This window comes from Siphateles boraxobius, unplaced genomic scaffold, assembly GCF_051911475.1.
Source record: "Siphateles boraxobius isolate OS27281-9 unplaced genomic scaffold, OSU_SipBor_1 130, whole genome shotgun sequence".
Taxonomy (NCBI): domain Eukaryota; kingdom Metazoa; phylum Chordata; class Actinopteri; order Cypriniformes; family Leuciscidae; genus Siphateles; species Siphateles boraxobius.
In genome coordinates, this window is record NW_027508734.1 from 36,724,989 (window position 1) to 36,742,401 (window position 17,413).

General features: G+C 40.4%; 1 protein-coding gene across 12 annotated transcripts in view; it reads left to right on the forward strand.

Annotated features, from left to right (window-relative positions):
• The window catches only part of znf536 (zinc finger protein 536), a 186,935-nt gene that overhangs the window by 105,883 nt on the left and 63,639 nt on the right, over window positions 1-17,413 (forward strand). For all 12 annotated transcript variants that reach the window (XR_013203681.1, XR_013203682.1, XM_077229316.1 and 9 more), the window contains one exon: window positions 16,846-17,004. Coding sequence is in view for 10 of the 12 variants with exons in the window: in XM_077229316.1 (XP_077085431.1) it covers window positions 16,846-17,004 (159 nt within the window). In the remaining 2 variants the exon portion in view is untranslated. The remainder of the gene's footprint in view (window positions 1-16,845; window positions 17,005-17,413) is intronic.

The window sequence follows — 17,413 nt, forward strand, 5'->3', positions numbered from 1 at the left end:
GGGTTTCCAACACCAAGTCCAAGCCTATTCATTTACACCTACAATTTAATATCACATTTAGCATTTTTGTCAACAGTACATTTTTGTTAACCTTTTATCATATGTCTTGGAGTATCGCAATAGTATCGTATAATGAGTTCAGTATCGTGATATATATCGAATCGAGGCATGCAGGTATTGTTACATCCCTATATTTTATGAAAGAACTAGTTTTTCCTTCTTTATCTTTTCTGTTTTATTTTCTTTCTAATCTGATTTTCAAACGGATGAACTCTACAATTCAGTAATGATGCAATATGATTTTTCAGGGATAGTTCACTAAAAAAAGGAATATTCTGTCATCATTTAGTCACCCTTATATTTTGAATTTTTTTTTTTTTTTCAAACAATAACAATCAATGGGTTTCATTGTTCTTTTTGGATTTGGCTTACAATGTAAGGACAAAAACAGTTCTTCTTCTTTGTTCCACAGAAGAAAGAAAGTCATACAGGTTTGGAACGACATGAGGGTGAGTAAATGATGACAGTATTTTCATTTTTTTTATGTGAACTATCCCTTTAAACAAGTTTTCTTTATGTTGTTGTATTGCTAAAGGTGCTCGTATCAGTCTGCATTTGGCTTCCATCACATGTCCCTTCATTCTCTCCAAAGCGCATAATATCCTTTTTACGATTCAGCAAACTTTTCCCGGGGGATTCTCACTCGAGACGTTATGGAAAAGATGTGATGTTGTGAACAGACTCTGGGCATTGTGACAGATTTGACATATTACAGATAACAAAATAAGAAAAACAATATCAGCTCGTGATTTAGTACCGCAGGCTCAGAGATTCATTCGACACCACGCAGGCCTCGTGAGTGAAAAGTTGCGCCTGCGTTCCCCTCAGGACACAGGTTTAGCGCTGGTTTTGTGTGCGGGGGCCTCAGCCCGCTCCCTCTGCGTGGCTAAACCGAGGCTGAGCCCCTGCGAGCCCCTCACTGGGGACGGATCGCCCAAATGCCACCTCTCCTGGCTCAGGGTGCAGGTGTGGTGTAATCTTGCCACTGAAGCACTTCCTCTGCCAGAAACAGGTATTTCCTGTAAGACATAGAGATGGGGATTCAGGAAAGAATGTCAAATCTGGTTTTCTCTGGTTTTGTCTTCAACTCTCCCTCTCTGATCCTCACATTTCATGGTTATCTAGCGAATTTCGAGAAGACCAGTTTAGTCTATTGTGGTGCGAAACAAGAGGAAGAGGGGATGAAGAGGAGCAACTTGAACTTTAGAAAGAGGAAAAAGTTTGGAGGACATTTCTGGATTATGTTCATGAGACACAAGCTGCTCGCAGTCTGAACATGGCACTATGTCAATGCATGTCTATTTCCATAAAGTTTATTTTTACACCCTGCAAGGCTCAGCACAGTAAGACACCAGCACCATCGACAACTAAATGGATGTAGGCAGGAATCTTAAGTCGACGCATCCTGATTCCAAATAATTCTGACAGCTAGCATTGTGAAAAAACTCTGCATTCCTCTGCGCAATAGCATTTGAAGCAATCCACTTTGCACGAGACATGATAATGAATCATCGTCGAAAGGTTGCCCAACGTTGCCTAAACGTAGCTAACGGTGTTGAAAAGTACGGCGTGCCGTTAGCACTAACAGACAGGCTTTTCTTATCTCATGCTTACTGTAGCGATAAGTTGAACATCTGATGGCTCTCTGTGATGCAGCGTGGCGGACAGGTGAGATGCGTGAGCGAGCGACACTTTGGAGACGCGTGTTCACACCATGTCACCGTTCTCCATCTGCAAGCCTTCAGAAAAATTTCCCTTTAGTGTGTCTCTGCCAAGCTCACACACTCACAAGAGCTGCCGCACATTCTGCTTTCATTTATCAGCCACTGCTCACTAGTATTGTTTCTCACTTACACGGCGAGACAAATATCAGTGTTAAGTTTAGAATTCACTGGAGCAACATCAAACAGCCGTTATCTAACTTTGAATATTTGTCTGCTCCGTTTCAATAGATCTTTTTTTAATATTTCATTTAATTGCAGTTTCAAATGAAGCAATATGGAAATATGAAATTAAATCGTAATGAATCCCGTTATGCTGATGGTTGCGCAAGAGATCTAATGTTACAGTCACATCTATATCAGCTTTATGGCCATATTCTCACTTAAACCTTGAATGTGTGTGCTTTTCGAACAGGTTCACCCTCTCGCCATGCCACATCCTCTGACTAAACCTTCAGGGCATGTTGGCTAAACTGATACCATCACCATCAGGGATAAGTATCCCTTTAAAAGCAGGACACTCTTGGTGGGCTTTTTGGAGGAGCTTAGCAGAAACAGACGGTCTCCCACAGCAGAGTGGGTTGAGGTCCAGGGAGCACCATGAGTTTTTTTGCGTCGTATTCCCATCTCTTTGGAAACCAGAAAGCAGTAGAGTGCCATCTTTCCCCCCTACAGAGCTTCCAGAGAATCTCGCCACAATCTTCCCCTCGAACACTTTGTTTGTCTAACCCCTTCAGTGTCCCTAACAGAAATAGCCCACTGAGTCCTCGTTCCTCCCGCCATACGCACATATGTAATCTCTCTCGCTCTCAGTGTACATTTTTTCCCTCATGTATCTCATTCTGTTTATCTGACCCTAGCAGAACCTTTCATGAAATTATCCCCTTATGATGAGTTAAGAAAAAAAAAGGTATGTTAATGACTGCACAGCTCTTTTACAGCACTCAGACATGTTTCCCTTACACAAGTAGTGAAGACTAAATGGTTGAATGGAGTTGTAACACTGGACATGAGCATCATTCAATTTCACTTCTGGGTTTATAGTTTGGTTTGTGATCAGGTTAATACAAGTTAAATGACTGAACTGGCATCATCTAAATCAGAAGATATACACTCTTGTTTAATGTGATATAGTGTATCATATTTACTCCAAACGTTTTACATAAATGTAAAAAAAAAACACTGCTTTGTCCTTTTTACTTCTGTAGACTAAACAAAATGTATAATGTTTTACATTTGTGCATAACACAGTGTTTAAGTTGACATTTGACACAACTGCTCACTCAACTGTTACGTGTTTTGATAGCCTGTGTTGTATGCATTTTTTTGTGTGTGTGTGTTTTACAGCTTGTTTGCATTAATATTATTTATATATTTTTTGGTAAAGAGACAGTTCACACCAAAAATAAAATCGTCATAATTTTCTCATGTCGTTGCAAACCTGTATGACTTATTGTCTTTTGTGGCACACTCACACAAATAAAGGTTCTTTATTGGCATCTTTGATTCCATGAGGAACTTTTAATGTTATGTTTTAATGTTGAGAAAATAAAAGTTAACATGAACTGACAAAAAAAAAAATAAAAAAAAAATAATAATAATATATGTATATATATATATATATATATATATATATATATATATATATATATATATATATATATATATATATATATATATATATAAATTGTTTTCAACTGAAGAAAAAGTCATACAGGTTTGGAATGGCATGAGGGTGAAAAAAATGATAACAATTTTTAATTTTTGGTGAAATATTCCTTTAAAGCAAAAAAAGTGTTAAAATCATCCACAAATATAGTCCTCTTCTTATCATGAAGGCTGAATGCTATATGGGCATCATTGTTAAAATATTTTTCGACCACCTTTTTCAGTATAGCATCACCTCTCCTGATCTCCACCCTCACTGCACGTTCTCCTTTTAGGGATACGGTTCTGTCATGGAATTTGTGTGCAAACACAGCCCTTCCTCACCCAACACCCACCCCTTCCCCCTCACTTGTAAATTAAATCCACATAACAGAGATCGATGGCTGCCTCCTAATCATGTTAGACGTATTGTTTTAAAATACCAGTGCTCAGCTGGTGAATCCTGGTGCTCTCCTGTTTGTCCCTGTTTAAGAGATGAGACCTCTTTAGCTCCCATCTTCCTCTCTCTCTCTCTCTCTCTCTCTCTCTCTCTCTCTCTCTCTCTCTCTCTCTCTCTCTCTCTCTCTCTCTCTCTCTCTCTCTCTCTCTCTCTCTCTCTCTCTCTCTCTCTCTCTCTCTCTCTCTCTCTCTCTCTCTCTCTCTCTCTCAACCCCTCTTTTTCTGCTCACCCCTTTCTCTCAATCTGTTTGTTTTCAAAGCCCAGGGAATTGGCCCAAATCCTAGGTATCACATATCTGACCATATTTCAAGCCGAAATTAAGCATGTTAAAACCCTTTTCCCTTTAAAGGTCAGACATTAGTGCTGGTAAAAATTGATCTGTGGGTTTTATGAATTTAGCCCCTGTGTTGGAGCCGCTTTTGTAATGGGAAGATTCAGTGGGGGAAGCTTAACACGGCATTGTTTTGCTTTGACAACGCAGCCACGAGAGCCTCTGCAGCTGTTCCCCCTGCTTACAATGGCAGATTAATTAACACAATCATGTGCTGCTGGCTTCAGCTCAACACGCAGGTCTGCTCTGGGACAGATAGGTAAATCCTATACATGCCTTTCCAGACAGAGCATATTCTTGATGGGCTTCGCGACTAGATATATATTTGCAATGTGACTGGTCAGCCTATCGAGGCGAGAAACAGCAGAAACGAAGGACTACAAACGAGAAGGAGAGGCCTTGGCTGATTGAAACAAAGATTTGCTGGGAAGTGTTGTCTGTTTCAGAGCAGCACTTCCTCTGCACCCCCCCCCCCCTCCCCCCCTTCGTCCCTCCCTCGAGCTGCCAGGGCCATTAGCCGGGTTTCCTAATTAAGATTCCGCCGGCCGATCCGTCTCTCTTTCTTAGTTAGTTCCCTGACATTTTAAACTGTCTATTATTCCACCCGGCTTTCAGGTGCAATGCTGTGTAAATGGCAAGTCAAAAAATTATGTATCTCTCATACAGTTATCCATCAAGGACTATTAGAGGGAGCGGTCTGGGCGCTTAAATCATTACCGAATGCTGTGATCTTTCCCGATTGATCTTATCGCTCACATCCACTGTCATTCCGTTACCACACTTCATCCGTCCATTTCTCCCCCCTCCCCTTCCTCCCTTTTCAGCACTCTCTCTCTCTCTCTCTGCACCACGCCCGTGTTTGCTTTTCAACATGACCACAGAGTGTCGATATCTCAACCTTGCACCCACTTCTCTGTTGATATGATGATCACTTAACAGTCAAGAGCAAAGGATGATGGGAAATAAGGGCGTCATCAGAGGCAGGGACGGCAGCAGCCGAGCAATTATGTTTCCTTTAGTCCAAATGCTCTGCCATTAATGAAATCCCTTATCACCCTGGAGAGGAGCAGGATGCTGGGACAGGTGCGGGAGATGCGCGTCGCTCATTTATCTTGTTTCCCGGAATGAAGGGGAGAAGCGAAATACACAGACGGGGAGGCAACAAGTGCGCGGCGAGTTCAGGCGCTGTAAATAATGTGTTTCTCAGTTACATATTTTAAACTTTGATTGGCAGCTCTGGCTAATTCTATTTTGAGTTGTATAAATATAGGGCCTCATCAGAAAAGCCTTGGCACGCAAGCTTTCAGTGTGTCTAAGATTTGCTTGCGAAGACCTGCTTGTGAATGGGTGGGAGTGAGAGAGAGAAAGAGAGAGAGAGAGATGAGGGGATGTCAATCGAGTGTCTGACATCCTGCAGTGCCTGTGAGCTGTGGATAGCATTTGAAGCATTTGCCCCAACAACAAGGTGTCTGCCCTTTACTAAACCGGGGAGATCCATGTTAGTGCCTTCTGGTGCCTTCGGAAGTGGGGATGGGGGGGGGTGTAGAAGAGGGGAGGGGGGGTTGTGGATGGGGTGGCTCTAATGACGTTAATGCTGTGTGAGATTCTGGCTCCTGTTAAAGGAAGCAATCTGATTGGAAACAGTTCTGGGAGTCTGGGAGGTTGGCCCTGGCTCGTTTCATTTAATGACCCATTTCCTCAGCTCGTGCCACAAGCAGTTAACAAAAGTCAAGGTGCCTAGAGGTTCGGCTGCTGGGGGAGCACGGCAGACAGCGGCAGAAGGTGCACTGGGGGGTATTTTCAGGTCTAGAGTGTTATTTTTTTTGTTGTTGTTGTTTTTTGCATCGGATAGTCTTTATGGGAGAATATGTCTTTGAGGTTTTATGTCATCCTGATGTACAATGATTTATGGAAAGGTTAACCTTGTAGTTAGCGCTTAAAACACTTTCACGCTAATAGCGGTAGCAGACCAGAGATGCCGCAGTGACTTTCGTGACCTTCTAGTGGAGTCGTTGTGGCCCCAGGAGCAAGTCCTAATGGAGCTAGTCAACTCTGAAAGCCAAACTTGAGCTCACTCACACATATCAAGCTAATGATCAATTATTAATATTCACAATCTCTAGCCCCAATATCCCCATATGGGTGTAGAAGACAAGCAATTATGTCATGCTTCTCGCTCTTCGGACCAAGCTATGTGAAGCTATTTATAAATATATAAAAGATAGATCTTATTACGCTGAGTTATTGCCCTCTTATTTCAGATGTACAGATTCAGATTAATTTGTAATTAGTCTTGAGATTTTGAGCCTCTGTAGATAAAGGATTCCAAAGTCTATGCTTCATTCGAGAAACACGGATCTTAAAAAAAAAAGAAAGAAAGAAAAGCAAATGCTTGTAGCTGGACTAAAATAGCATAAGCCTAAATGATTGTGAGCTCAGACAAATACAGACACGTATGTCTGAATGCCCTGGCAACAGCGAGCTTGCCAGTAAATGAGTTTTGAAATAAACTGTTATTGTTTAGTTGTAAACATCGAATCCTTGTAATGGAATCTAGGGTCGTGCTTAAGTGACAGCGTGTTGGTGGTATTGTACAAACACAGTCTTTTAAAGATGCGACTGTGGATCGGGAAAAAAAGGAGAAAGAAAGAAAGAAAAAAACAACAACTCAAGAATAGGGCAGCAAGGCATCTGAAGCCCTTCTCTCTGTAACATTGTGATTTAATTTTCAATATCCTGTCATAGATATTCGTCATTTTCGTCGGGCTCAGGTACACATTAATTTGCTCCAAATGTCAGATATCTCTCCTCAGATAAAACAGACAGTGAAGTAAAGACATAAGGCTCCATCTTTTCTGTGGCCCGTGCAATCGGCAGAATAGCTTTAGTCATATAAGAGGGAGAAGTCTATTAATATTTGAGTCATCAGTGCAGCAGTGTTCTGAAATGGAAAAAAATTGTTAGCTCCTCAATGGTGATTTTTGCTCTCTGTCAATGACCTTCATAACAAATGAACATTTGGTCTGTGGAGGAGATTGGAGCAGGCTTTCTCACTGACATGTGTGAGGGGTGACGCACTGTCAACTGAAAGGAATGGAGTTGTAGAAAGAGTCAACAGTGAAAGGATGACAAAGAGAAGAGAAGAGAAGAGAAGAGAAGAGAAGAGAAGAGAAGAGAAGAGAAGAGAAGAGAAGAGAAAGAGAAAGAGAGGAGCAAAATTAAATAAGGCATAAATAAAATTAAGCCATAAATAATGTGTAGATTGCATGGAAGCTTTTCGGTCATATTAACATAGTATGTTAAAGTCTAAAGTCTGTTTAACCTGCGAATTTTTCAAAGTCAAAAGTATTTTTAAAATATTATTTTATACATAATCATTTTGTGAAATCATTTTATAACTTCAACTAAACTTATCTTGTCATATAAATGTCAGCTTATTGTTTAAAGAGACTTCTTGACCTTGATACACAGCCATGAGGGGCTGGATGAGTCCACTTTGATTTAATTTTCTTCTTCTCTTTTTCTGAATATGTCTTGGTTTGACTTAGAGCCGATCAGCCCTATACACACTAGGCAAGCTGTGTAGGGCCCCGCAAATTACTCAAGGCCCTGTCTCCCCCTTGTTTCAAAACGCGTCTATTAAAGTTTACAACATCGATGAGAAAATTAAGCAGAACTATCCTTCTGGTCACGAAAAGAGAAAAAAAAAAAAACCATGAGAATGAATTGCAGGAACAACAATCAGGTAGACTTGTGTTCTTTCCTCTCCAAGTTTGATGTCAGCAAAGAACAGTAAAGTTAAGTTGATGTGCATCTCTCTCTAGTCTGTCTGTCTGTCTAACCCAGCTGGGCAGTGAAACTTTTGTGTCTTGCTCGCTAATTCCGGCCACTTCCAGGGCAGTGTTCTGTGGCTTTGTGCCTGAACATATAACTATTTATTACGTTTGATAAACGACAAAGGGCAACAGTGTTTGTTTATAAACTGCAGCTCGGAAAAGATAACCGCATTGTGCGTTAACACGCGTTAAATATCCGAGTGCACGAAATGATACGCGCACTTTCGAGCAAAACGTCTGTGTGGACCAGTACAATATGGGCGTGATGGGACTCCTCATTATCAGTGCACATTCTTTTAAAACAAGACAATGATTATCTAGTCTCCAAGTCAGTTTAGTTACAACTCTGCAATAAAGCATTTTCATTAAAACTATTCATTTATAGGCTATATGGCATTTAAAATGTTGATTGGCTGGACCTACTGGTCAATACGGATGTACATCCCTCAGTAAATAATAGCCATCAAGTATCAAGTATTGCTTTTATCATTTAAAACACAGTGACATGCTATGGTAAGTAATTTTAGCTTTTATTCATTCACAGGATGCATTTTTGATATCAATAATTAAATTTGTATTATTTAAAATGTGAATTCTTGATATAAGAATGTCATTTTTCTAGTAACAATGTCTATTTCTGATATCAGGAATTGCATTTTACTTAGTACTAGTTTAAGGAGGGAGGATTGTAGTGGGAGCACTGGGGTGTCAGGTGTGACTGTGTGGCAATGGCAAATGGTTTACATGGCTCATGGGTCAGGTAGAAGGGCCGCTTAACAGAATTTTGCTTAGGGCCCCAGGGAGGTCAGGATTGACTCTGGTTTGACTGACTAAATTTTTTTTTTAATACATTTAAATATTGTCAGTAAAAATACTCCCCCGCCCCCTAAAAATCATTCCTCATTATGATATCAGGACAGTTTTATCAACCTGACATTTTGAATTTATCCCCCCCAAAATACTAAATTGAGCTTGATCTCAGAAATTATAAAAATGCCTATTATAGATGTTTATTCAAGTGATGAAAAAAAATCACGTCATTGACCCTGTTAATATCAGTTTTGCTACACAGACTCGGTGTTCCAACATCTCTCATCCTGCCTGGATGTTTGTAGAGATTTTTTTCTTCTAAAATTACTCTTTCAGACTTCATTCAGACATCTCACTCAGATTAATGTGGGTTAAATAAAAGATATCCAATTCTATTTTTGATAGACGAGTTAACCTTGAGGGGGAGGGACAGTTTTAAAGCTTTTCTGCCCAGCTCTCAGCATCTTGAAATGTATTCTGATGGAGTTGCTCAGTCATGAGACTCTCCTGTGTTTAGGGCGGCATGATAAATCTTTTTATTTCATTTTCCAAGACACTGGACAAGTGCATATAAGAGTAAAAGCGGGGATGTCCTTGACCGAGCAATTTATAGTCCATGTGGCTGAGGCGAAAAAGCTACGTTTTACAGTTCCTGTCAAGATGCAGGTTTTTGGTTAAAGTGATACGTGAAGATGGGAAGAACCATTAATGTTGTCCTGCGTGTAATTCATCATCTTCACATTATAGTGTCAGTCTTTGTGGATGTCTAGTTTGGTAATGTTATTATTGATCAGACCATCCATATGGTAATTTCCCTAATATCGTCAAGTACATCGGTATTGTTTTAATTCTCATTAATGAAAGCGATAGAGGAATGGTTTTTCAAAGTGCATGGCTTTAAAGGGATGCTAATGGATTTAGAAGGTGCTGTAAAGGGATGTGTAAGTCAGCTTTATGATTGCCTGGTGTACTTGTTGTTGATTTGGTCGGGTGGAAAAATGAATAGGAAATCAATGTCAGGCGAGGAGGGGGTTTTTTCTACCCTGAAAGACTTTTAAAGGTACAGCGTTGTGCTTAAGTAATCCACGAAAGGCTGATTAGCTCCACAACAGTCTCTTTCTTTCTTTCTTTCTTTCTTTCTTTCTTTCTTTCTTTCTTTCTTTCTTTCTTTCTTTTTTCTTTCTGTCTTTCTTTCTTTCTGTCTTTCTTTCTGGTTAAAAGTTGGTTAAAAGCATATATATATATATATATATATATATATATATATATATATATATATATATATATATATATATATATATATATATATATAATATGACCAAAATAGTATCTTGTTATTAAACGGATAGTTTAAAATCCTGTCATTACTCTCTCTTTAAAAAACATTCTCCATGTTTTTGAAAAGTCAGTTGGGTCCAAACTTTTTTTTTTTTTTTAAATATCATCTTTTAACATAAGAGTGAGTAAATGATGACAGTATTTCAATTTTTGGATCGTACTGTCCTCATTCTCACAGTTTAACACAGTAGCCCTGAACAGACAGCATCCACCCAGGCTTCACTAATGATAAAGTTGCCCATTTTACAAAAAAAAAAAAAAATACAAAGTGAGCGTCCAATGAATATTTACCATGGTTAAGAGCAGCCAGCCTTACTGAAGTGGGGCTTGTAATAAGATGCCCACCCTCAGGGCTTCATATGATGGCAGAACGTCTCCTCTCATGCGTCAGGCCAGCAGTGGTCACGACAGTCCCTCTCCTATCCCCTGCATGCTGTGATCACCTTGCAGAATAATAAAGTTAGTGAGACCTCACTGCCTCCTCATCAGCACGGGTTTCACTTTCTTTTCAATGCGTATTTATTAATTTATTTATTTTAATTTTCTTTTCTTTCGTTCTTTTTTTCCCCCCTCGTTTTTTTAATTTGCTGCTCTTTGAAGCCTGAAAGCAACTCGAGAGGAGCAAACAAAGATGGGTGAGTGCCAGGCGGAAACTTATGGCACCATTCCTGTTCCCTCAGCTCGACAGAGGCATAGCCTTTAAAGAGGGAGAGGCGCACCTTCTGTCACTGATGGTGGGAGGGAAGGAGAGATAGATAGAGAGAGAGAGAGAGAGAGAGAGAGAGAGAGAGAGAGAGAGAGAGAGAGGGAGAGGGAGAGGGTTTCTTCAGTCAAGAGTGCTGTCAATGTGGCTCATTTGCACAATTCTGCCACTTTCACCTCTCTGACCTCCTGAGACTCTATCGTGTTGTTATGTTGGTGCATGATGCACAGTGTTTGTGAAGGGCACGTCTTGAAGAACCCGAGATGTGTTCATCAGATTTCAGTTGTGAAGGAGCCGCACGTGACTTGGCCCAGATCCTAGATTCATGTCGAATTTCTCGTGCTTTATGTCGCCCATTAAACTATTGAACTATTGATGTTATTGGTGGAGAGGATTTAGTCAAGCGTGTTAAGTCGAGGAAGATTTCTAACTTCTTACAGTCGGAGGGAGAATACTTAAAGCTTAATTTCACCTGACCCTTCCGCCAGCAGGCATAACAAATGTGCTCTAAAAAGAGAGAAAGAGAGGGAGAGATAGAGAGAGAGAAATGCGGCATTCTGTTCACAAAGCAGAAAAAGGACAATCTTTCCACCTCCTCTTGTAATCCTACTTTCACTCAGGCTGCCGCTAATAAATATAAATGTTTGTGATTAGCATCACGGCGGCACAGGTGCATGTTTGTTGCGAGGAGAGGCATGTTCATTAATTTTCAGCGATGAAAAGTGCACTGCGCCATAAACACAGAGTCCAAAAACGCATGGGCTGATAAATGAACGCACAGATTGTTAATGTACCATTGTATGGCTGAGCCTCCACAAGCTTAAAAAAAAACACAGGGCCCTCTTGCCAAATTAGTGCTAGCTGGAGGTAATGTGCTAGCGGCCCCCTTTTTCATGGGCCAGATTACAGAGAATGGAGCTTTAAAACTGTTTTGTGTGACTGAGTGTGTGTGATTATACTTACACATAGGATATAAGGACTATAGAGACAACATAGCCTCCCCCCACATTCGCCTTCCCATCTGATCTTTTGCCACCATGTGGGCAGTAATTTTTTTTTTTTTTTTTTTTTTTTTTACTGAAATTTACTGTGGAGTTTGGCTCTTGACTGTGTGGATGGATGATTATATAGATAACCTGTTCTCTGGTTTGGCATTTCTTAAACAGACACCTAAAGGTAATGTGAAAATGCTACTGGTACATTTATATGGATATGCATATTTATATATATATAAAGAGAATTACAAGAAGTTTAACATCATTTATGGAGTACATGAAAACATGAATAGAGCAAGGCTGTTCACGTTTAACTACAACTGTAAAAAAAAAAAAAAAAAAAAACAGCGCTCAGAGTGAGAAAATGCTGCTTTTCTTCAGACCAAGAAAAAAAACTGAATCTGTTGAAAATGGGTTGTTTTTCAGTCCCAGCAAAAATGTTTTATTAGGGGACCGCTGAACACCTGCCTTAAAATGTCGTTTCAACATCTCCCGAATGCCATTTTGCTTAATTGACTTGGAAATGGCCCAAATGTATTGCTGAATGCAGTCTAATTAATATTAATAATAAATGCCATTATTAACATCAAAGAACATCTGGTGCCCCTGTTTACCCACATGCCTTATATGTAGCACATTTTGCGGCTGTTTCATCTCACAAACAGAAAGGGGGTAAACACTTTTTGAATTTAGTGTTTATTTATTTATTTAAATTCTAGTTTGCCTCTGTGAATTTATTACCTCATTGACACGCAGGTCAGCGCGTACTGCCTGCAAGCGAGAGGGCTTGCTCTCATATCCAGTGAATCTTACAAACGTTTGGACAGTCCCCCCCACATCCCCTCCTCCCCTTCCCCATGGGCAGGACTTGGTTGCGTTGGTACCATGGAGGGTACTGGGTCCCTGGTGGACTTCTTAAAATAAATAAATAAATTTGCTTCTGCGAGCATCTGTGCCAAGGGGCTGCATTAGGAGTTTTAGCCACCATAAATCAGCAGGCTAAATAACTTTAATCTAAAATTTCATTAAGTAGTCCTTGTCAGGTAGTAAAAGGAGGGGATAATGCAGTGGTGTTTAATGATAATTGGTGTTTGGTTAATAAATTCTGCGAGTTCCGATTACTTTCTAGCAGTCGGCGGAATGCTAGCCTCAGCAGTGTAACTAAACCTCAAATTGATTAACTCGCCTGAACCAGACTGTTCACAAAGATGGCACCGGTCCAAATCAAAAAAGAGAGAGTGCAGTGTGCGCATCAGCCGGATGGTGTTGTGTTGCTCCAGCGTAAGGAAATCAGCTCCCCCCGGGCGCATTTTTAAAAGCCTAATGCCTTTCAAATGATGTCATCACATTTTACCTCTCTCTCTCTCTCTCTCTCTCTCTCTCTCTCTCTCTCTCTCTCTCTCTCTCTCTCTCTGCTTTTTACTATCTAAATCCAAATGTTTTTCTCACATTTTCCTCGGGAGCTACAGAGGAAGGAAGGTCAATGACTGACTGGGGCACGTGACACATTATTCTAATGGATAGGGGAGACATCTTGTGTTTTTATGATTGTATCTTTTCATTTTTTTCCCCCCTTTGAAAGTGATATGCAAGTAATCAGAACCACAGACTGATTTAGAGAGGAAGTGTGATTGTGAGAGATCCATTAAAGGTGTGTGTGTGTGTGTTGGGGGTGTCATAGTGGGCCTTTGTTATTGCTTGTTTTTTATTAGTAGGATTAGGGTGTGGTCCATCTGGAGATATTTGAGATGTTGTACACACACACACATACACACACACACACACACACACACACACACACACACACACACACACACACACACACACACACACACACACACACACACACACACACACACACACACACACACACACACACACACACACACACACACACACACACACACACATAAATACAGAACATTTCTGTCACTGAGACAAACATATTTACCAGTTTACAACAACTCACCAGCTTCCATAAATGTGTGTGTAAGTCAAAGAGACAGAGCAGACAGCAGGGTTAGCGACACACCTCCTCCCAGATGGCTTTTCCCAGTGGCCTCCTGTCCGCTTCCAGTCTATTGTTCTGGCATGTTCCAGAACGCTGGTCTGGTAAAACCCCCTGAACACCTTACTTACATGTACAGTATGTATCATTTACTGCCCCGTTTTGGTGCAAGAAACTCAATGGACAGTGAGATATGGATATTGATATGTTGTGTCAAAGGCTTGGAGATGCTTTTTTATTATTGGTTACGGCAGCAAAAAGCTCATAAGCGAATCCAGTGGTCGATGAAATATTTATGGAGATAGAGATGATTGATACTAGCGTAGTCGCAATAAGCAAGTTAATCATAAATTACAGATGTAACTTCATTATCCCCATGTCTAATTAGTCAGACTGTAAACATCTCTAAAGGAATGCTGTAGCATTCCATAATGTTTTGCCTAGGCCCTGGACTAAAGAGTTATTGTTTTCAGGCTTAACTGGATAATATATGAAGGCCGTGGCTCGCTTGTGACAACCATTTTAAAGCTGTGTCTCTTACAGATTTTTCTTTTGCATAAAAAAGGGCTGAGAAATGGAAAATCAATATGCAGAAAATAGTTATAGGTGGTGGGTTATCGAGAATCTCTCTGTTCCAGACACCCTGGGCCGAGAGATGATGCGTAATATATGGGGTGACCTTCAAATGTCATAAATGTGTTGTGCAATAAACTGTCAATATTTGTGGTTATTTGGTGCAGGATGACTTTTACAGTAATTGGAACAGCCGTATTAAAAGCTGGGGAGCAGTCAGCTGATTAAAGACTGCCCTGCTGCCGTGTGTGTGTGTGTGTGTGTGTGTGTGTGTGTGTCTTTGTGTGAAATGAGAGAGAGAGAGAGAGAGAGAGAGAGAGAGAGAGAGAGAGAGAGAGAGAGAGAGAGAGAGAGAGAGAGAGATAATAAAGAACAGTGTTACCTGTAAAAGCTTTGTATGCTCACGTGTCTGTCTGTCTGATGTTACAGTATGTAGGTAAGAATGAGAGCGACATGACTGATTGTTTACGTTAGAATTTGGATCTAAAGGAACACTTAATATTGTGTGAAATACATGATTTGCACTCAAATACCACATTTGAACTTGCATATAATACATGGTGTCTGTATGTGTGTGTGTGTGTGTGTGTGTGTGTGTGTGTGTGGTTGTGGGACAATAACATCCTATCTTTTCACTAAAAGCCTGTAAAATTTGCCAATAGGAGTAATATTTGTAAGAGTCTTGGTACCAGGCTAAAGTGGGTCAGAGTCGGTGTTTGTGTTTATTTCGTTGTGAGTATATGTTTGGGTCAGAAAATGGGGGCACGCATCACAATGTAACACGTGTAGGCAAAACGGAGGCAGCAAATTACAGGAATGTGATCAGTCACAAGAGAGAAGGAGATGCTGACTTCACTCTTTCTTTTTAACTTCTCAAATCTCATTTGATTCTTAAAAGAGGGTAGATAAATGAGGAGAAGAAAGCGCAGACAGAAAGAAAGATTACGAGCACAAAAGCTTTTGATTGAGGCAAATGGTTGCTAAAGTGGGTTGCGCCATTCAGACGACGTTTCTCCCTACACACACATCATATCATGTGTAGGCGCAGAAATAAGAAAGCATTTTTTAACTGTGGCTGGTCACACGCTCACAAACCTTCTTGAGCTAAAGTAAAGGAGCAGAGCCAAATGCCTTTACAGGGTTAATTGTGTTTTTAGGGTCAGAATGTGTGCATTCCTCCTCTCATTCATAACACACAATTTTATGTATTTTGAGTTGTATGTATTTTATTTTTATATTGTAGTAATGACACTAACTAGGTACTAACAAAGAACCTACCCCTAAACCTTAACCTAACCCATGTAGTTCCCTACACTAGTACTTCTGTGGGTAAGTACACTGTAAGTACATTGTAAGTGCACACATTGTAAAATAAAGTACAACCAATACAATTAAATAAAATGAATGTGAAATAAAATAAAAATGTGGAAAATCTATAATGGCAACTGTAACTTCTCTAAGGACCTGACCTGGTTCAAGTTTTATTTTATTTTTTTATTGATTATTTTGAGTCGCATATTTTTTTAAAATCTTTTTATTTTTTTTTATTTTTTTTATTAATTAATTTTGTGCAGGCAGAGTAAACAAAAATAAATAAATAAATAATCATAATAAAAAAAATTAAAAAAAATAAAAATAAATGCACATGGTGGGAAAATGTCTAGAAGGCAACTGTAACTTCTCAAAGGACCTGACCTGGTCTTGTATCACATTTACTTAACTGAAGTGTCAAATGCTTCACACAATATGAGATCCCCCTGTAACTCACCATGGTGTAACACTGCTGACATCTCACATATAAGCATAGTGACTAATTATATCCAAGTGTGGACTTGTTGACACTCTTAGACATTATTGGTGTGACAATTGCTCAATCAGAGAGGCCCTTCGTTATCACTGTTTCCCATCAAGCTCCCCGCCGACGTCACCTGTCAAAACCAGGGTGCCACGGTGAAACGAAGACCCTGTTGCTGACATGGCTGTTTCCTCTTTTTCCCCCTTTGTATTGTTCTTTTTTAACACAATCTGCCATATGCTTCCCACTACAGATGATGAGAGGTTGGATAAAACGTTGGGACGTGAGTGTACTTGGGTGGGGGTCGGGGTGATATCTCTAAAGAAAGCTTCTGAACTGTCAGCATTCTGTCAGGTTGCGGAGGGTGGGGAGGGGGGAGAGAGAGGTGCATATGAACTCATTGATGTGTTTGACTTTGTGTGGCGTTAGCAGATTTGGGTGGCAAAACCTGAAAGGATGAAGAACAACAGAAGAAACAAGACGGGAAAACCTCTCTGGCATGTTGCTGGTTTGAAGTGAAACAGAACAGTCGTTGACTTCTGTCTTCCTCTGTTTCTCTGTTTCTAAGATGTCGGGGATGAGATGGCGAAACCTGTGAGTGCTGTCCAGCCCCCCACTACCCAGCACCGGGACAGGAGTGTGGGCTCAAGCATAAAGGACTGCCCCTACTGTGGAAAAACCTTCCGCACCTCCCACCATCTGAAGGTCCACCTAAGAATACACACAGGTGAGCGAGAAGTCCAAAGTCCATGAAGCAAATTTACTGCATTTTAGGCTTTTACATTAATTTCACATGCATATAGTGACATACATGTAAACCTATTCACAGTTTTTCCTGGCGTAAAACAATGCACATTTTATACAGCCCATTTAGTGGAATTTAAAACCTGAGCCCATAAATGAACTTCAGGTATTTGAGGGAGGACGCCCCAGCCCAGCAGAGTAATGATGTGAGCAGTGCTGGTCCAGTGGCTGTCAGGCGACCCTGCTGCTGTTCCACCCAAGAGCAAGGCTGAGGCTCACTAGCAGGCACAGCCGGCCTAGTTAACATGCAGGATAACCAGGATAAGCACTCAGAGGTCACCTTAGATTCACCACACTGCTGTAGAGAGTAAAAAAGTGACAGCCTTTTTAAC